At 38.1% G+C, this 21,434-nt stretch overlaps 1 protein-coding gene and 1 long non-coding RNA gene across 4 annotated transcripts in view; one reads left to right on the forward strand and one right to left on the reverse strand.

Moving 5' to 3' along the window:
• Positions 1-21,434, forward strand: part of LOC127687634 (uncharacterized) — a 40,049-nt gene that overhangs the window by 14,899 nt on the left and 3,716 nt on the right. The window contains exon 2 of the long non-coding RNA XR_007978440.1: positions 924-1,089. This is a non-coding gene — a long non-coding RNA (uncharacterized LOC127687634). The remainder of the gene's footprint in view (positions 1-923; positions 1,090-21,434) is intronic.
• The window catches only part of Tbc1d12 (TBC1 domain family member 12), an 87,701-nt gene that overhangs the window by 14,665 nt on the left and 51,602 nt on the right, over positions 1-21,434 (reverse strand). For 2 of the 3 annotated variants that reach the window (XM_052186428.1, XM_052186419.1), the window contains exons 4-11: positions 18,569-18,651; positions 15,211-15,328; positions 12,748-12,854; positions 6,300-6,380; positions 3,583-3,671; positions 1,219-1,290; positions 434-562; positions 79-188 (exon numbers count right to left, since the gene is read on the reverse strand). In XM_052186428.1, the coding sequence (XP_052042388.1) occupies positions 79-188; positions 434-562; positions 1,219-1,290; positions 3,583-3,671; positions 6,300-6,380; positions 12,748-12,854; positions 15,211-15,328; positions 18,569-18,651 (789 nt within the window). The remainder of the gene's footprint in view (positions 1-78; positions 189-433; positions 563-1,218; positions 1,291-3,582; positions 3,672-6,299; positions 6,381-12,747; positions 12,855-15,210; positions 15,329-18,568; positions 18,652-21,434) is intronic. The other variant, XM_052186435.1, reaches the window with a different exon arrangement.

Below are 21,434 nucleotides of genomic sequence, written 5' to 3' on the forward strand. Positions count from 1 at the left end.
TTTATTATATTTCCCCAAAATGGAGAAAGTTATTCATCATTTCCTTTTTATTTTATTTAATGTCTCTTAGTGACTTACCAATCTATCAAATATATATCTGGTGTAAGATTATATGACTTGAAATGAAGAAATAGTTTGGATAGGTTTTCCTCAAAGAATACTTCAAATGTTGCAAAATACTTCAACATCTATACATAGAAAAAATAAATAAAATTACAAAATAATCTACGGCAGAAAGAGAAATTGTTAATATTAATAGAAAACGTTATTAGCAACCCTTTTGAGTTGCTTCAAGTTTTCCAAAATTGTTATTCAATGAAAATTTTGTCTATTTTATTAGACTACCTCAGTCTCTTCGTGTATTTTATCCTAAGCAGGCATTCAGACTACGGAAACTTGTGAGGAAAACACAGCCTATCCCAAATGCTCATACCATGCTATGGTCCACACGGAAAAAGGCCAGCTGGCACGGCTTGTTCAGGAGGTTTGCAAACGCGATGAAGGCGTCTGCTTCCTCCAGGTTGAGGATGAGCACGGCCGCAATGAAGGACATCCCCTGGACCTTCAAAGGGAAGGGAAAGTAAAAGTGGCTTTAAATCAGCCTACACTTTAGTTACCCTCCTCAGAATTCACAAACTGATATTAAGAACAATTTACCAATTTTGTTTTTCTTCCCAATAAAAGCAACTATGAACCTGTAATGGCTGTGAATTTCCCTAATTTTATATTTGTTCATTTGATAGGGTTTAATCAGAAAAAAATTAAATCAGCTTTTATTTGGTCTAAGAGCCTATCTCAGTGTACCAACCAGCTTTCATGTCTTAAGTGGTTGTTTTCACATTATAACATAGGAAGAATGAAGAATAAAGGAGGTCTCTAAAATAAAATACTAAAATTAAAAAAAAAGTTGCTGTGCTTCACAGAGCCTGAATTTGTGGGGAGTCACAAGAAAGACATGAGAGGAAATCCAAAATGGAAAGAGGTCTGAGGGAAGCCGGAGTGGGGACAGAAGAATCCACACAGCACAGCACATGGAACAGCATGAGAGCCGGGCAGCAGGTGGCAAGAGATGGAAATCTTCCTCTTCAGGTAACCAATCAGCTCAAAGATAAGAAAGAGCTACAAATACTGCTCTGTGTCTGTAAAGAGCTGTCCCAAGGAGCACAGACAAGATGTTAAACGTTTACGTGTAAAAATCAGATGGAAACAAATACTTACGTAACCAACATCGGGTCGGTAACATGTATATGCCCCTAAGATACTATGCAAAACATCGTGATATGGGCCACCCTTAGGGAAAAAGAAGAATAAAATTTGAAACTAGAAGTAAGTATCTTTAGGTTAATGCTCATAAAATATTAAAAACTATAAAATTTTAGCATTCCCTAAATGACCAGATTTAGCACATTTAATCATTATAAAGATATTCTAAATGTATTCTATCAAGATGTTTTCAGAAGTAATAAAAGTTTGATCTTGAATAATAAGTCAAATATATTTACTCTCTTGAATACAGCTTACATAATTTACAAACTATTTTAAATACTTCTAGGATATAATAAATATGATAAATATAAAAAATTACATTTAATTCTTTTGCTATTTTACCTATATACACATGAGGACTGATTCCATTTCATTTCATATAATTTCAGAAAAGTAAAATGTAATAAAGTAGGCCAGACATGACGAACGTGGCTTTAATCTCAGCAAAGCAGATGCATCAGTGAGTTTGAGATCTACACGATCGGCATAGTGACTTTCCAGATATCTGAGGCTATATACTAAGACCCTGTCTTTAATAAAAACGCCAACTAGCTATCCTGAGTTGTTAGTTAATTTGAATATCAATAATAATTTAAAAAATGTACATGTATGGGTTCTGCCTGAATGTCTGTGTATACAGTGTATGCGCGTGATGTTGATGGAGGACAGAAGAGGGCGGTGTCAGACAATTAGTGGACGGCTGTGATCTGCCACTAGGGAGCCGGAAACTGGACCTGAGTACTCTGGAAGAGCAACCAATCCCTCTGAAGAGCTGCACCATCCCTCCAGCTCCAGTGTTGTTTTTCTTCATTAATTTACTTATTGTGCATGTGTATAGGTACATGCATGTGCATGTGTATAGGCCACAGTGTGCATGTGAAGGTCAAAGGGCACGTTCAGGACCTGGCTCTCTCCGTCTACTACTTGGGTTCCTTAGCCTCTACTTCGTTGTCAGACTGTGGCAGCAAGCACCTTTACCTGCTGAACTATCTCCCTGGTCCCAATAGCAAGAATTTCTATTAATCACATGGCCTTTATTATAGATAAATTATTAGCATCTTAATATGGAAAATTAAAGGTAGCCAGCTATTACTGTAAAAAAATAAATATAGAAGTAAAGTATTTCTTCCTAATTCAGTGGCAATTCTAAACAATTTAGAACTAATGTATTTATATTTTAACAGTTTGTAAGTCAAATTCATAATACAAATATAGAAATTCACTATATGGCTAGTAAGATGGCTCAGCAGTTAAGAGCACTGACTGCTCTTCCGAAGGTCCTGAGTTCAAATTCAAGCACCCACATGGTGGCTCACAACCATCTATAACGAGATCTGATGCCCTCTTCTGGTCTGTCTGAAGACAGCTACAGTGTACTTACATATAATAATAAATATAATCTTAAAAAAGAAAAAATTCACTATAATAAAAGTAGAAGTGCCTACTACATAACAAGTATATGCTATGACATATATGCTTTGACAATAAATTTCATTCCACAGAAAACAAATCCTTAATTTTTAGTTTTGCATTTTTATATAAAATCTCAAGTTATTTTTAAGTTTTAAATAATTTTTTTACTTTATTTTACAATATGAGTGTTTTATCTACAATTATGTGCCTGGTGCCCATCGAGGTCAAAAGGGAGTCAGATCCCCTGGCACAGAGTCAGAGAGGGTTGTAACACCCTAACCACTGCGCCATTCCTCTAGTTACAGAAGTTTCTTTTGTATTTTGGGCAGAGTGTCACTATATAGCTGTAAGTGCTGGAACTCCATGTGGATGAGGCTGGGATTAAAGCCATGCACCACAATGCCTGGCCTCCTCTCAAATGTTTAAAATATTTTTTCTTTTAAAAAATAATACCTGGGCACTACAGAGATGGCTCATGATTAAGAGCACAGGCTGTTCTTCCAGAGGACCCAGGTTCAATCCCAGCACCTACCTGGTGCTAGCTCACAAGTGTCTATAACTCCAGTTCCAGGGGATCCAACATCCTTACACAGACATACATAAAGGCAAAACACCAATGCACATAAGATAAAAATAAATATTATAAAAATAATAATACCTGGCTGGGTAACTCACTTCTTTACTCCCAGCACTTGGAAGGCAGAGGCAGATGGATCTCTGTGATTCCTACAGCAGCCTGATCTATTAGGGAATCCCAAGCCAGCCAGGGTTAAATAGTGAGACGCTGTCCCAAAAAATTAAATATAAAATAAAATAAAAAATAGTGCGTATGGATTTATAGAATTTGTACCATTGAGTATTTAAAGAATAAACAGTAGTTTAAAACTGATTTGAAAACCTCACCTTCTGAAAGATGTAGAGAGATGGAAATGTACGGGATATGTCCAACTTAATTAATTCCAGACTAGCCTCTCGGTCGGCAACAGATAGACCTGCATTACCAAACAGATGAAATTTAAACAGGCTGAACACACTGCCCAGATATTAAAGTAAGTAGAAAAGCTGAATAATCAAGAATGTTCCATCCCTAGAATTCAGAACTTAGCTTCTTCACATAGCCTAGGTTAGCCTCAAACTTCAATTCCCTGTGTAGCTTTGGACCCCTGATCTTCTTACCTCTACCGTCCTGAGATCGCACTCCAGGCTGTGCTATGTGGTGCTGGGGACTGACTCAGAACCTGTGCATGCTAGGCAGGCACTGCGGAGCCACAGCTTTAGTCCTCTCTCTCCTTTTTCGAGACAGGGTCTCACCCTGTAACCCAGGCTAACCCAGGCTAACCACAAACTCTTATCAACCCTTTTGCCTCAGCTTTATGAGTTCTGGGATTAGAGACAAGCAGTCACGGACAACAGAGCAGTGTCACTCTTCCCTCTCTCCTTCCATTTCTCATATCCTCCCTCTCCCTCTCCTTCCCTCCCTCCCTTGCTATCATACAGTCACCCTCACACTGATAGCGCAGCGCATACATACATTTCCCCAAGAAACCATCTTACCATCCCTGGCATAATTATTACACTCAATTAATTCATCCTAAAGTACAATTTTTCATTATTTACCCATAACAAAAAATTTTGTTTGTGCTTGTTTTTTAGACAGGTTCTCATGTTGTTTAGGCTGGCCTCAGACTCGCTACACAGTTAAAAAGAACTCTGAGCCCCGACTCCCCTGCCTCTGCCCTCTAAAGCATGTGGATTACAGGTGTGTTCCCAACCTACTCTCAAAGGCACTTGCCAGGATACTTCATTTACGGTTCTTTCTCTTGTTTATGGCTCTGAGAAATTGCTATAGCGCTGAGTTGTATTCCTAGTCTTAATCTGTATAATTTTGGTACTTCATAAAACTTGTTTTAATAGAAAACTGAGCCAGGCACAGGAATATACCCGCACTCCCTGCCCTCTGGAGACAAGAGGTGGAGGTAGCAAGTTCACAGTTCAGTGTTAGGCTAAGCTACATATGATATTAGTGCATCTCAAAATAAATAAACAGCAAATGAAAGAATAATGCAGAGCTGAGAGCTCACTGGCCATAATTTCATGTTTTCACTTCCTTTGTACTTTCAGTTCTTCAGAAAATAGCTAAGGCAGCCAACCAATTTTGAGATATTCTTTCATAGTCCTCAGAACCAAGTCCTCTCCTTGACCACTTAGTAAGATTTTCCCGGGCAGTGGTGGCGCAAGCCTTTAATCCCAGCACTTGGGAGGCAGAGGCAGGTGGATTTCTGAGTTCCAGGCCAGCCTGGTCTACAGAATAAGTTCCAGGACAGCCAGGGCTACACAGAGAAACCCTGTCTCAAAAAAACAAAAACAAAAACAAAAAACAAACAAAAAAATACAAATAAAAAAAGTATTAATAGTTTGCCAGGCAGTGGTGGCGCATGCCTGTAATCCCAGCACTCTGAGGGGCAGAGGCAGGCGGATTTCTGAGTTCGAGGCCAGCCTGGTCTACAGAGTGAGTTCCAGGACAGCCAGGGCTACAAAGAGCAACCCTGTCTCGAGAAAAAAAAAAAAAAAAGTAACTTTCCTAATGGCTCTCATAAAATGGAAAGAAGAAATTTAAAAAGTGGTTGTTCATCAACAACCACTATGAGATAAGTTCTATTTATTTATTCAAAGATACATTTAGAGTTTAACTTATGGGCAAGATAAGACTTCTATTATTATTATTATTATTATTATTATTATTATTATTATTATTATTATTTTGAGTTTTTCAAGACAGAGTAACAGCCTGGTTACCCTGGAACTCATTCTGAAGACCATCAGGCTGACCTTGAACTCAAAAAGACCCTCCTGGCTCTGCTTCCCGAGTGCAGGATAAAAGGCCTGCGCTACCATGCCCAGTGAACGTGCTTCCTATACAGTAATAAATACACAAAAAGGAAAAGAGGCTGGGAGTATAGCCTAGTTGGTAGGGTTCTTGCTCAGACCTGGGTTCAATCCCTAGGAAGTAGAGCTCTCAGCTGTAACCCCAGAACTTGGAGACAGAGGCTCAATGTCATCGTCAGTACAGAGTGGCCTCAAGGCCAGCCTAAATCAAATGAGGACCTACTTAAGAAAACTCACAGACAAAACAAAAAGTGATAGATTAGGAAAATGATCCCCATTATCAAAGTGCAAAAGACAAATAAATTTGCTTAAATTTAATAATCTGATACAAGAAAAAAATCTTCAAAATGATTAAGAAAACTAACTGGCCAGGCAGAGGTGAAGGTGGGAGTTATGGGTAAATTGTGTGCAGTTATGGGGTACCGAGGACAAGTTCGGAAGGAGTGAATCACGCCAGCCTGTGTTAACAGTCTGGTCCGGCAACACGGCATTCAGCCCGTCAGCTTCACTGCTGTGATCTGAATCCTGGGATTTGGGATAAACAGAGCAGACCAGAGCCCAGCACTCTTCTAACTGCTCTAAGCCTGCTCCCCTTCCACAGCTCAGAACACTGTCACGCACTCGAGAGGCACTGTACCTTCAGCAGCTATCACCGCTTATGGCACATGGCAGAAAAATCCCACCAGTATATTCAGTAACTGGACTTTGAAACTCTCATTTGGAAACCCCCATACCTTCCGTGTCATTATCAGAACTTGATGTGCTGAAGCTTTTCCACCGTTCTTTTGCTCTTGAAAGAAAGATTTCATAAAGTTCTAGAGAAAAAAAAAAAAACAAAAGTTCCTAAGTAATACAAAATAAATTCACGTTTTAATTTTCACTCTTTTTTGTTTGTTTTGGGGAGCCCTTCCCCCAACACACACATGTAACACAGTTTCTTTCTTTGCAGCCCTGGCTGTCCTGGAACTCACTCTGTAGACCAGGCTGCCCTGGGACTAAAGGCTGCGAACTCAGTCTTTACTTATATGGACTGGCTCTATCTGGTATAAGCAGGTATCAAAACTGCAGCAAGCTGAAGCAAACTAGTTTTATCGGAACTCTTCATTACATGACTAGAAAGAAGCAAAAGACACAGGAGCAGGGTCGTTCCAGGCTGCTCCAGAGCACAGGAAGGACGAGGGCTTCTACTCAACAGCCATACTGGCCAAGAGCAGCCCAAAGCCGGGGAGTCAGACCTACACTGCATTCCACTCTTCCAATTACTACCTCTGGAACCTCAAGAAGCCTGGAACTTGATCTTTACATCTGTAAATTGGAGAAGATAATACCTGTTTGTGGGTTACCTGGTATCTTTTTATTTTCTTTCTTTTTCTCTTTTTCTTTTGTTTTGTTTTGTCTTCTAAGACAGGGTTTCTCTGTGTAGTCCTGGCTGTCTTGGAACTCACTCTGTAGACCAGGCTGGCCTCAAACTCAGACATCCACCTGCCTCTGACTCAAAATCTGGGATTAACAGTGTGCACCACCATACCTGGCATCTTCTTTTTCTTTAGAGACAGGTTCTCACTAAGTAACCCTGACTGTCCTAGGACTTGCTTTTGTAGATTAGCAAACCTCAAACACACAGAGGTCTTCCTGCTGCTGACTCCTATGTGCAGCGATTAAAGACATGCACTAAAAACTTTATTTTTATATGTAAAATACAAACATGGTTTCTGAAAATACAAACTTAGAAAACAACATGGAAAAAAAATTTCTTTCTCTAAGCTGTAACGACTACAGTTAGCAGGGCTCTTACAAACACTTCCAAATGTGAAGACGTGCATATCTGATTTATATATCCTCAGTTTTAAAACCTCAGGGGCTGGAGAGACAAGAGCACTTACCACTCTTGCAGATCCCACAGCACCCTTGTCAGCACCCACAGCAGGCAACTCACACACACCTGCAACTACAGCCCACTCGATCCTACGCCTCTGGCCTCCATGCGCACCTGCACGCACGTACACAGGCATATTCACATGATTAAAAACAACAAAAAATCTTTAAAAAACAAAGCGATGATACACTACACACATCCACTCTTTTTACTTTGCTCCACTACAGATGTACATTAGTAGACACTATTCTTGTTTAAATTTTTCCCAATGCTGGGACTGAACCTAAGGCCAGGACTCTACTGCTGAATTAAATCTCCAGCCCTTTTTGTTTCTTCTCAACACAATATTCCAAGTATGACAACCATACTATAACAAGTATTCTTATATAGTTAAGACTTTGGCTACACATATTTAAAACATTACAATTCTATTTTACTTTCTACTTTCTTATCATTACTACAAATGGCTTGAAAATAAAATTTAAAAGAAATAAAAAGTTGACATTGCTTATGTACAACTCCCTGAATGGCTTGGTGGAGGAGGTAACTGCAATTTAAAAATATATGTATATAATTGCTTGAGGTTGTCAACTATCAACTTCATATACTTTTTTAAATGTCAAGCTGTTTCCATGTCAGTTTTCCTCTTTAACCAAGTTTTAAATTGCCTTGGAAGAAAAGAAGGCTCCAACTGACAAATCCATCACATTAGAAACCACAAAACTGATCTAGGGAGAAAAGTATAGTAACACATTTTTTAAAATCAAAAGAGTAACTTTCCTTTTGAGAAATTATAAGAAGACATAATTAATATCCTCAGAGAGAAGGCCTTTATCTAAGCTAATTTCACACAGAATCTAAAAAGGGCGAGGTGGAATCAGGCCTAAAGACAGGACAAGAAGAGTGTCTTATGCTTGAATGAAGAATATTCTGGTTTCAGGGTTTTAGTCTCAGATTTTGGGAAAATGATATACAGACATTCAAGAAAGAGCACTTTCACAAGAAATTCTCATATTATGAATAACCAAGATAATTTTTTGGTATAGCTAATGATCGTATCTCCATTTTACAAATAAAAAAAAAGATATATACATATCTTATAGATAGTAAGACTTATAGATAGTAAGCAGTTTGCCCAAGGTCATAATCTGACACATGGTAGAACCAGATGTGAACCTATCTGACTAACTTCACAATCTGTACTCTTAGCTAATATTTTGTTATTGTTATAAATTTTATGATTAAAACAAATTCAAATAAAGGTCAATTACTAGGACATAAAATAAGTTACAAAAAATAAGCTTACTGTACTTAAGATTGAGCTTTCTTTCTATGAGAGAGGAAGAGAATTAGTTTCGTATTTCATTTTCAATACGTAAGTGTTTACTAGAGAGACCCTAAAACCACACTGAAGTGAATGACTTGTCACACTGCAAATCTCCACGTTGGCACTGTGACGTTTGTTTCACTGTCATACAACCTTATCACTATCAAGCCAACACTCTAAGTGACCAAGTGAGCTATGACCCTATTCTAAAGCCAATGGGATCAGCAAAAACAAGAACATTTAAAAATAAAACAAAATTCCAAATAGCCACCAGTCAGTGCTTTTTAAAAATATAAGAAAACCATTTTTTAACCTATCCCACTGAAATCATTAGAAACCTGTGTCTTATTTAAAGTTATTAAGTCATATGAAGTTTAATATATTCTTAGGTGAATATGCCAAGCAAGTGCCCTATCACTAAACTACACAATATGCTACCAGCCTTTTCTTTTTTTCTTTCTTTCAGTATAGTAGGAAATGAACCCACAGCTTTGGGAGGCCTCGGGAGGTAAGCCCTCTTCCACAGAGCTGAGTCTGCTTGGGATTTTTGTTTGGTTTTGTTGTTGTTGTTTTGGTTTTTTGATGTTACTGTTGTTTTCAGGCAAGTTCTCCCTTTGTAGTCCAGGCTGACCTGAAACACATAAGGAACTGCCTGTCTCTGTCTCCTGAATGCTGGGATTAAAGGCATACACCACATGTCCAGCTTCTACTGTATTTATCTTATAACTGAATCTAAGTTTCCCAGGCTGGCCTCAAACTCACTCTGTAACCTCTACAGGTCTTCAATTTGCAATCCTTCTGCCTCAACCTCTGTGGCTTGAATTATAGGCCTATGCCACTATGGTAAGGCCATTAAATTCTGTTTCTTGAAGTGTTAAAAAAGTATTCCAGTATCTGGATGGAACAAGGGTGTGTGTGAAGGTCAGAGGAAAACTTGTGGGAGCTGGTTCTCCATGTGGGACCTCCGTATGGAACCGATCACGCCCCACAGAAAGCACCTGTCACTGGACGAGCCATCTCACCAGCCCTCTAAAAGCTGTTTGTGTTTAATACGCATGAGTTCTGGGTGCTTTTCCTGGATATGTGTATGTACAACTTGTGTTTGCAGTGCTTACAGAGGACAGAAGACAGCATCAGATGCTCTGGAACTGGAGTGAAGCTCTTGTCGCTGCCATTTGGGTGCTGGGTACCAACCCATGTCCTCTGAAAGAACAGTAGTTCTTTATTACTAGTCCATCTATCTCTCCAGCCCCATGTTTTCTGCTTTTAAAAGTAAAAAGAGCATGCTTGTGTGAGCCCTGAGAAGCAGACACCTATGCTCTGGGATGTGCGTACTTTCTTCCTTAGCACCTTTCCCTTAATCCTACTGCTTCAAATACACATGAAAATATCATAATAACATCAATTCTACTTTTAAAATGTTCATTACATGATACTTTTAATTTTATTTTAATTTATTTGGATTGGTTTTTCAAGACAGGATTTCTCTCTGTAGCCTTGGCTGGAACTCACTGTAGACCAAGTTGACCTGGAACTTACAGAGATCTGCCTGCCTCTGCCTCTCCAGGGCTGGGATTAGAAGTATGTGCCACCACTGCCCAGCATATGGTACTTTTGAAAATTAAAATAATTTTTTTAAATGACAGTGTCTCACTATGTCCCTGTCCTAACATGGAAATTCTTATTCAGACCAAGCTCACTTCCAGCTCAGAGATCCTCCAGCCTCTGCCTCTGGCGAAAAATCAGCTTTTAAAAATCACAAATAACTGTAATGTCTACATTTGATATCACTTTAGTGATTAAAAATAGACATGGGTTTTTATATTTTTATCCAATTTCATATTACTGTTGATTACAGCAATGAAGATCTTTGTAAAAATTTTAAACCCAATCCTATGTAGATTCTTCTAGTAGATTCCTTCCATTAGATACTTAGAATTGAGCTAAAGGGATTAATGATTTCCTTTTAAATTAAAGTGTATTTATCATTATGGAACAGCCTGAGCCCTGGGCATGAGTGGCCAGTGCAGTCCCCCCAGCCTCCCGTGGGCTGCACAGTCAACCATGGCCTATCGGACGTTCAGCTCAGCGGTCCTCTGACTTGAAAAGCTACCTCATTGGCCCTAAAAGGTTTAAGTTTTCAGGTATTTTAGAAATAGTTCTAAATTATTTTCAGTCATACCTTATAACTATTTCATTTCACTTTAATGTCTTAGACTCTGAGAATAACGTGCTTTGATACTGCTCTAACATGTATGTTGATTTGGTCAGCACTGACAAAATCATTACATATGTTATACTACAGACAAACTCTATTGACAGAAAGATCAAGAACAGCTTGGGTGGCAAATATTTAAAGTTTATAATATTGCTTGTATTTTTCAGTAAACATTAGATGTGTAATTAAAAAATACACCAGTCACCGGACTAGAGAAATAGCAGTTAAGAACACTGACTACTCTTTCAAAGGTTCTGAATTCAATTCCCAGCAACCACATGGTGGCTCACAACCATCTGTAATGAGATCCAATGCCCTCTTCTGATGTGTCTGAAGACAGCTACTGTGTACTTATATACACAAAATAAATACATCTTATAAAAAACAGTAACAATGTATTCTTTACTCCTTTCTTCCTTCCTTCCTTCCTTCCTTCCTTCCTTCCTTCCTTCCTTCCTTCCTTCCTTTCTTTTTCTTTTTCTTTTCCTTGAGAACATGTTTTATGTAGCCTAAACAGATCTTTAACTCACTAAGTAGCCAAGGACAACTGTAAACTTGTGGTCCTACTGGCTCAGCCTCCTGGCTTTGCCTCCTGGCTTACTCAATGGGCACCAAGCGCAGAGCCACATTAGTACTAGGTAAAAGCTTTACAGACAGTGTTAGACCCCTAGCCAGACCATATATTCCTTCTGCCATTATAGATCAAAGCCTCCTGTGGTATTAACTAATATTAACACTATCACTCAGGCCAATTGGTATTTATTTTGATAAAAATTCTAATGCAATTTTATGTAGCCTTTCAACTATGTAGCATAGAATAACCTTGAATTCCTGATGTTCCTGTTTCAAAGTCTTGTGTGCTAAGATTATAGCCATAAGATTACAGTCATGTTGTCATGTCCACTTTTTAAAATGATTTTATCTATATTATCCTATTTCAACTTTTTCTTTAACTCATAAAACTACTCTAGCATTTTACTACATAGCAAAGTCTTAAGAAATTTCAGAAAATAAAGTAATTCCTTTAAAGTCTCTTTTTCTAAACTTTATCATTATCATCACTAGTGTAATTGTTGGGTTTTCTGACACAGATTCTATAGCGACAGTAGCCTAGTCTAGCATACAATTCACTTTGCAGCCCAGCTGGATGTCAGCTGCCTCCGAGCTACTGGAGTCTGCCAAGTGCTACGACTGTAATCATAGCCACCATGAGCCACCATGTCTGGCTAAACAGCATACACACAACAAAACTGCTCAGTGAAACCCTTTTACTTTATTAACTTAAAAAAATAAGGAAAAAACCCAAACTATAAAAGAACTGGTTTAAATAAACATTCAGCAGGAAAAAAATACAAGTTCCCTCTGTACCTTGTTTATTGTTTGAACACAGAGGAGCTGTCCCTCTAGGCAGTGGAGTAGTGTCTCCTCTGTGTATTTACTGCTCACTACACAGACTCTCACTAGCTTTAAATTATCTACATTTGTAGTATTTGGATATTGTTGATAGCTGTAAACTAAAGGTGAAAAAAGCCCACACATCATATATATATGATATATGATATATATATATGTATATATATACATATATATATATGATCTAGTAAAAACTCATTAACTATTACAAAGTCTGGGAGGGCAGGAGGCATGCTCAGAAAGTGAAAGATATGGTAGTGTTTTTTAAATGGCAACTCTACTAATATGATTAATAAAACTCTAGAGATGATATTTGTGTGTGGGAATAACTGAACATAGAATACAAACCAGGAGTGATATTTAGTTCATTTCCTACAGCTAGACTCCAAACCTTCCCACGGACACTAGGGGGCAATCCCTGCCACCACAATTCTCGAACTCTTCTGGTACTACGCCTAGAATTAAAGGAGGAGAAAAAAAGGAAAACGTTACTTTTTGTACCAAAAACACTAGCTGTGTGATGGCTTACCTATGGCCAAATGACCAGATGATTTTTAAGAATGTAAAGTGTGAAGTATGTAGTGCATTCTTTCCTTTGAGTTTGTGCCTATGGGCCATGAAAGCCCTTAAAGATGGGCTAAGGGAAATTAAAGGGAGCGGCCTCTGACAGATGTTAGTTATACTAAAGATATCATCAGAAAATTAGAACCATATGGACAATTATTAAAAATAAAAAGGACATAAATGTTCTGCCAATTCAGCAGCAAAACTAAAATCACGAAGAACCTACTATGAGTCAGGCCTGGGTAAGGCCTGAGGCTTTAAGGAACAGGAGTTTACTGAAAGAGTACAGGCTTTAGAATCAGACCTAGATTCAAATCTAGTTCAACCATACATTGTATAACCTTGAGCAAATCTCTTACCTTGTCCAACCTTGAGCTGAATAACCATGAGTAAGATAAATGTGAGTAAAAATATAAATGCCTTATAGAAGTACTAAGACCCAAATATAAATTACTTAATATAAACAATGTAGCATCATAGTTTCTTTAAAAAATAAATTATTTTTTCTTGTATGTGAGTACACTGTAGCTGTCTTTAGACACACTAGAAGAGGGCATCAGATCCCCATTACAGATGGTTGTGAGCCACCATGTGATCACTGGGAATTGAATCCAGGACCTCTGGAAGAGCAGTCAGTGCTCTTAACCACTGAGTCACCTCTCCAGCCCTCATAGTTTCTTATATACAGGGAATATATTCGAAACTCTAAAGCCACAAGTAATACCAAGGTACCGATTTCCTACACAAATATAACTATATTAAAAATGAATTTGTAACTTGGACATAAGAGATGAACAAAAGCTAACAATAAAAATAGAATTAAAAGGATATACTGTGTTATGTAAATATCCTCTCATTCACTCACAAAAAATAGGGCACTTCTATCTTTTCTGTGTAAAGGAAGTACTTTACAGCCAGCTGCTCTTTGACAAGCTGACCACTAGCATCCCTACGGCTTCACAGGGAAGGAAGAGTTGCTTAACAGAAGCTCTGCAACAGATGACAGCAGCTCTGGTAACTGCCGCCTCTGAGTGAGTAAGGGCAGGTCATGGGCACCGCATGGCAGGGCAGGACAAAGGACTGTCGATGGCCAAGACACAGGAGCAGCACAGACTTCACCGGGCTTCTCAGAAGGACACACAATGTAAAACTTTTAATTTCTAAAAGTTTTTATTTATATGTAATTAACTAATTTCCCATTTTTTAGACTACAGGCAACTGAAGCTTCACACAGTAAGACTGAATTAGAGGGACTACTGTGTGTCTGTCACATTGCTAATATATAACAAATTGTCAATGTATGCCCTACATACATTGTAGAACACATCCTTTAACCCTTTTGTCCACGGGGAAGATAAAACATATGTAGAAATATTGTCAAAAAAGAAGAAACCAAAAAGGGGGAGGGGAAGGCAAGAATATTAGCCTCAAGGCACCACAGGACTTTTACAGGGAAAGACCACAGTTCCTATGGTTTCTTAGTTAAGAGAACAGCATTTAAAAACTTATTATTGTTTTGTTGTTGTTGTTGTTGTTGTTGTTTTTGTTTTCTGGATTTGTTTTTTTCAAGACAGGGTTTCTCTGTGTAGCCCTGGCTGTCCTGGAACTCACTCTATAGACTAGGCTGGGCTTGAACTCAGAAATCCGCCTGCCTCTGCCTCCCAGAGTGCTGGGATTACAGGCGCACGCCACCACCGCCCAGCGTTTTTTATATTCTCTTTCCGTGTATCTACTTATTTGTAGACACTGTCTCTCTATGTAGTTCTGGCTGATCTGGAACACATTATATTAATCAGACTGGTACTGAATTCCTCCATCTCAGCTTCCAGATTTCTGGGATTACAAGCATGTAACCATATTCAACTTTAGAAACACCTTTAACATCTGATAAATGTACCTTATATCTCTCTATGTAATGACTTCTTCCAGTAATGAATGTTTTACAATTAGTGTTGTATTAGATTTAGGAAAAATGGCAATTTAGAAGAGTAAAGGTTTCTTGAGTCACTGCATGCGTTTCAGAGAGCAGGTAAGATGTTGACAGCACAGAGGATAGTCAGTAAGAAAAGTATGCATTAGAGACAGGAGCTCATGAAAGTACAGAAAAAAACCCATGAGTTTCAGGCAATGGTTAATAGAATAATTTAGTTACAGCATAAGGCGCACGCTGAGAAGAGACAATACAGACGTGGGAGCGATGAACTATTTGGAGGCACACCAGGCTTCTGGAGACGCCGGCTTACTTACATTTCCTCCCAGTGGGGCAGTATTTCATTGATCCAAATTACCACTGCACTTGCGATGCTTTCTTCCTGCTTAAATCGCTCTTTCATTATTCTTTTTCTTTTATGTGCTTCTTTAATTTCTGTTTTAAACAAGTAAGAATTATTTCAATACAAATGAGGTACACCAAAATCCCTTCCTTTTGTACCTTAAGTCTATAAGGATTCAAGAAGGATCTTCTGACAGTAAAGAGAAAGAAAGGGGAACAAAAAGAAGAAAAGCAAAGCCTTGCCTAACATCATTTTAAAGTATCTTCTCTCTTATAAAAGTAATGGGATAAAGGGCAAAAACCAATTTTAAAAAATGGCCAGTAAATTGCTATGTTCTTTCGTTCTAGTTGTTTTTGTTTTTTGCTTTGTTTTAATCGAGACAAGATTATACATCTTCTCTTTTTCTCTTTTATATTTCTTTATTTTGTATCTCTTTTATAGCTCTTCATTTTTTGAGACAGTCTCAAGCATCCCAGGCTGGCTTCAAACTTGTTATGAAGCTAGACTAACTCTGAACTCCTGATAGCCCTGCTTCCACCTCTCAAATGCTGGGATTAAGGGGTGCCACCACCCCTGGTTTACAGAATACTGAGGCTCTAAGCCGGGACTTTGCCTACACTAGACAGGCACTCTCCCCAGGATGTAAGTTAAGGCAGGGTCTCTTCTAGGATAGCCTGGAAGTCATTATGTACACCAGATTGTCCTCATGTGTACTTCAAATTCCTCCTACCACTGCCGCCCAGGGCTGGGAGTGCAGGTGTGTACACCATGCCTAGCTGGCCATACCACACGGAGTACAGGTGTGTACACCGTGCCTAGCTGGCCATACCACAAGAAATGCAGGTGTGTACACCATGCCTAGCTGGCCATATCACACAAAATGCAGGTGTGTACACCATGCCTAGCTGGCCATATCACACAAAATGCAGGTGTGTACCATGCCTAGCTGGTTGTTTACTTCATCTACAAAATGAAATCTGTTGATGAAATAATTGCATTAAAAAATTGCAGGCAACTAACCAACTGTCATTTTCATACAATGGATTGTTAATCTCAACATAATATGGTATTTAAAATTATTTTGCCAATGACACTATTACTATATAAACACCTTTTAGCATGATTTTTATTTTACTAATTAGGTCAAAACAAAATGTTCTCAACAAACAAAAATGACATACCTCTGAATTTAGAGGTCACAATTTTGGGACAAAAGCTTCCTCAAACACAAAGAAAAGTGGGATATTTATCAAAAGTTATAAAACCAGGTGATGATCTTTAATCTGAGCACTCAGGAGGCAGAAGCAGGTTGATCTCTGAGAGTTCAAGGCCAGCATGGTCTACAGAGTGAGTCCCAGGACAGCAAGGGCTACACAGAGAAACTGTTTAAAAAAAAAAAAAAATCAAACCAAACCAAACAAACAAGCAAAGGGTTATAAAAAAAAATTTAAAACCAGCAAGAAATTGTAGATTAGCTAGCCAAAGTTTGTGTTTCATGTGTGGCTCTGAAATTGATTCAAGGGGCAAACAAGAAGCCAAGCACTGGCTGCACATTGATGTTTTATGTATCTAGAGTGCATGTAAGATGTCTTTAAGAAAGCAGCAAGCATTAAACAAGAGGTTAAAAACCTAATCTAGTCATCTACTTCCAGCTTTATAGCTAAGGAAACGCCATGGGCCTATTCAGAGGACCACAGTCAGAAATCACAGAACATTGGATTAAGACTAAAACCATGGGATTGTTAATTTATTATTATTTATTATTATTTCTATTATACCATGAGCTGTCTACTTCTCAATAAATATTAGCCAAATGATAAAATAAATAAAATATTAAGATAGAAAATAAAAGCTTTCTAGCTATATTAAAAATATTTTTGTTCTTTTCCTTTTTTTTTTTCAAAACCGGTTTAGTTGGTTTTTTGTTTGCTTTGTTTGTTTTTTCAAAACCTATGTAGCCCTTACTCTTTGTAGAACTTACTCTGTAGACCATGCTGGCCTGTACCTGGGCTTATATACCTCATATTTACCATAACATTAAAGACACAATGTTACTTAGTGTCTTTATAGTAGCATAAAGCAGAACTGGCTACTATAACATACTCCATTCACTTAAGTCAAAGAAAAAAGTAAATAAATTTTGTCTTAAAATATATACAAAATAAATATTTCAAAAATATATTAGAAATACATATTTACAAAAATGAGTAATTATCCTAAACTAATGATGGTCAACACACATTCTATATACTGTTAAAGTAAACTTATATGTATTTGGCGGGAGGATAGAAGGAAAAGAGAATGAATAAAAATATGATTTGTACTAATGAGAGTACTTATAAACCTAACTCAATGACTGCACTAAAATTTTAGATAGACTATACAAATTATAAAAGCAAAATTTAGCTTCAAACTATATTTTCTTTTTTTTTTAAGATTTATTTATTTATTTTGTATATATGAGTATACTGTCGCTATCCTCAGGCATACCAGAAGAGGGCATCAGATCCCATTACAGATGGTTGTGAGCCACCATGTGGTTGCTGGGAATTGAACTCAGGACCTCTGGAAGAGCAGTCAGTGCTCTTAACTGCTGAGCCATCTCTCCAGCCCTCAAACTATATTTTCACAGTAAATTAGAAAACTATAAGTAACACCAGAAGAGTGACTGTTATTACATGAAGACTATTAAATGTAGAAGACCTAAAGTCTAAACAATCTAAAAATGAAGTAACAGGAATAAGGCTCACAAATAACATCTTTATTTTTTTAAAGGAAATGTACATTTATTAAAAATAAAATAGCACACAGTCTCTGATAATAAACAACTAAATCCCACTCAAAGTCCAAAGACTTCCACTCTATAATGTAGCAATGTACATCTTTATAGTCCTCTTACATGGAAAGGAAAAGAAAATACAAAGTACGTCTGGGACTAGAGAAGCTGAGTCCTGAAATTTATGATGAGCTCAAGGACAGAAGAGCTTCATAATAAGAGTCTGACTCAAAAATTAAAAACAAAAAGCCTACACTAAAACAAACACCAAACCCTAAAATAATCCTAATTTTTAAAAAACGCTGGAGAAAAAGTAAGAATACTCTTTTTTTTTCCTTTTTTTTTTTTTTCTCGGTTTTCCAAGACAGGCTTTCTCTGTGTAGCTCCTGGAACTCACTCTGTAAACCAGGCTGGCCTCAAACTCAGAAATCCGCCTGTCTCTGCCTCCCAAGTGCTGGGATTACAGGCGTGCGCCACCACGCCCAGCTAAGAATTATCTTAATAAAATGAAAAGTTAAAATCTGTAAATTAACTTCACGCTGTAATTCCAATATACCTCGTTTTTTAGCTTCTGCCACCATCTCATCATACTCTTGACGGTGACGCAAAGCTTCTTCCACAGACTTCGCAGGAAGATTCCTGTTGTAGAAAAAGAAATTAAAAATTTAGACAACTCTTAAATTTACTACCTTCTTGGAACCAGTTACAAAAAATGTTGCTACACTAAAGTTACTTTCAGAGAAAATGTGAATGAGCAGACACAGTGGCTCAGACCTTTAATCCCAGCACTCAGGATGAAGTCGCCCTGGTCTCCTCTCTCCAGCAACAAAGAAAAGGTACATGAAGCTTAAAACAACTCTGCATTTCAATGCAAACTCACAATTCAGATTCCTAATATTGATTGTATGTATATACATATATAGTTTATGTTTATATATTTAAGCATATACTGCGTGCATATATATATATATATATATATATATGAGTTTAAGTATTTTTTAAAGATTATATATATGTACACACACACACACACACACACACACACACACACACACACACACTGTGGCTCTCTTCATACACACCAGAAGAAAGCATTAGATCCCATTACAGCTGGTTGTAAGCCTTCATGTGGGTTCTGGGAATTGAACTCAGGACCTCTGGAAGAGCAGTCAGTGCTCTTAACCACTGAGCCATCTCTCCAGCCCCGTGAGTTTAGTATTTACGTCCAGTGTGTGCAGGTGCTTGCAGAGCCAGAAGGTGCCGGATCACCTGAGGCTGGAGTTAAGCATGGAGATAAGCTGCCTGTGTGGGTGCCGAGAAGTGAACCTAGGTCCTCAGAAAGAACAGCACTTGCTCCCTGATCTCTCAGCCCCACAGTTATTTCTAAAAGGTGAAGGGGTCTGGGAAGAGGCCTGCACATGGAGGTCATGGAGGTCAAAGAGCAACTTGCAGGTACTGCTTCTTGACTTCTGCTATATGGTCCCAGAGACAGAATTCTGGTTTTCAAACTTAATGGTTTATCCACTGAGCCTAAACTTTTTTCCTGACCAGCCTGGATTATAGCAAGAGTCCCTATCTCTAAAAGAAAAATTAAAAATTGTTTTAAAAATCATAGCATGGGAGCCAGACACAGTGGAACATGTCCTAATCCTAGCACTAGGCAGGTAAGAAGCAGGCAGATGGGTCTCTGTGAAGTGTCTACACAGTGAGTTCCAGAACACCCAGAGCTACACAGCGAGGGAAGTAAAACAGAATAAAACAAAACATAAACAAGTAAATAAATAACAGACGGCGAACGGGAGAAACGGCTCAGCAGTTTGGAACAGTGGCTGCTCTACAGAAGACTGGGACTCAGCCTCCAGCAGCCATGCAGTGGTTCATCTATAATTACAGTCCCCAGGGATCCAGTGCCTTCTTCTGGCTTTGATGGGTACCTGCGCACACTTCGTGAACATGTAAACATGCAGGCAAACATTCACACAAATAAATCTTTCATTTAAGTCTTAAAAAAAAAGAATTGAATGGTTTGATTTTTGACAAATATGTAATCCATGCAACATTCTAAGCAAGATATATACAAAATTTCCTCAAAACTTTTATATGCCCAATATTGAATCTACATCTCATCTTATAAAATCCCATCTTTGATTTCAATTACTACATACTAGTACAATTTCCTTTTTTGTTGTTTTATTTTTTTATGTCAGGGTTTCTCTGTGCAGCCATGGCTGTCCTGCAGCTCATAGACCAGGCTGGCCTTGAACTCACAGAGATCCACCCAGCTAACATTTCTCATGTCAAGCTCCTATTTGCACGGGTCTGCCTCACACTCTCCATCCTCCTGACCCTGCCTCCTGAACACTAGGATTGAAGGTGTGTCACCATGCTTGACTTTATATCTAATTCTCCTTTTGTTCAATCTAGCTTTAAACTGTCTGTGATGTATATAAAGTTTTCCTTTTAACTTATGAAAAGTATTCCATCTATTTATCCATATAGATGGATATTTGGGTGGTTGGTTCCAGTATGGAACTTTTATGAATAAAATTAGCATGAAGAACTAATGTCAATTCTTTTTGGCATCTATTTTCACTTCTCTTAAGTAAATACTGAGAAGTAGAATTTTTAGTTTGGTGATAAATACCTTTGTAACAAACTATCAAACTGGTTTCCTCTTATTAGAATTTTAAAATAACATTCTCCCTACAAGTTTGACAGTTAATCCCATATATATATATATATATTGTATTTTTTCTTTATCCAGTAAATGGCTTTACAGAGTCTGTAATTAGATATATAAAAATTCAAAAAGGAATACATTTGTAGGGCTGGCTGGTGAGCTGGCTCAGTGAGTCAAAGGCTCACCACTTCAGCCAGGCAGCCTGAGTTCAATCCCCAGAACACACAACGGAAGGAGAGAACGGAGTCCTGAAAACGGACCTGTGAGCTCTACACATATGCCATGGCACACAGATGCCTACACAAGAGGATATGGGAGTACACACAATTACAGTAAACAGGTGTGTGACTGATAAATATTCAAATTCTATGTTCCAGCACCTGTTCTCTTTTCAAATTAACCAAATTATGCCAGGATGTGGTAGCAAGAAGGAATCAAGTCTGAGAATTCTGTTTAGGCCATAAAGGAAAGGTTTACCCTCTTGTCTTCCACAATTAGAAGATACACTACATAGCAGTTCTCAGGCAATGCACGACCAGCAGTAAAGGACAGTGATCTTCATAAGGAAACTGCTGGTGTTACTGTCTGGAGTTTCCAGGTCTCAGCAGTAAAGGGAATGCATAAAATGATGCCACCAATCCTCCAATATCTCTGAGTTGAGTAGACAAGAGTTGGGGATCTATGGCTAGAACAAATAGAAGGCTCCTACAAAGATTCCCTCATAAATCCTGGGTGAGTAATT

This window comes from Apodemus sylvaticus, chromosome 1 (assembly GCF_947179515.1).
Source record: "Apodemus sylvaticus chromosome 1, mApoSyl1.1, whole genome shotgun sequence".
NCBI classification, from domain to species: domain Eukaryota; kingdom Metazoa; phylum Chordata; class Mammalia; order Rodentia; family Muridae; genus Apodemus; species Apodemus sylvaticus.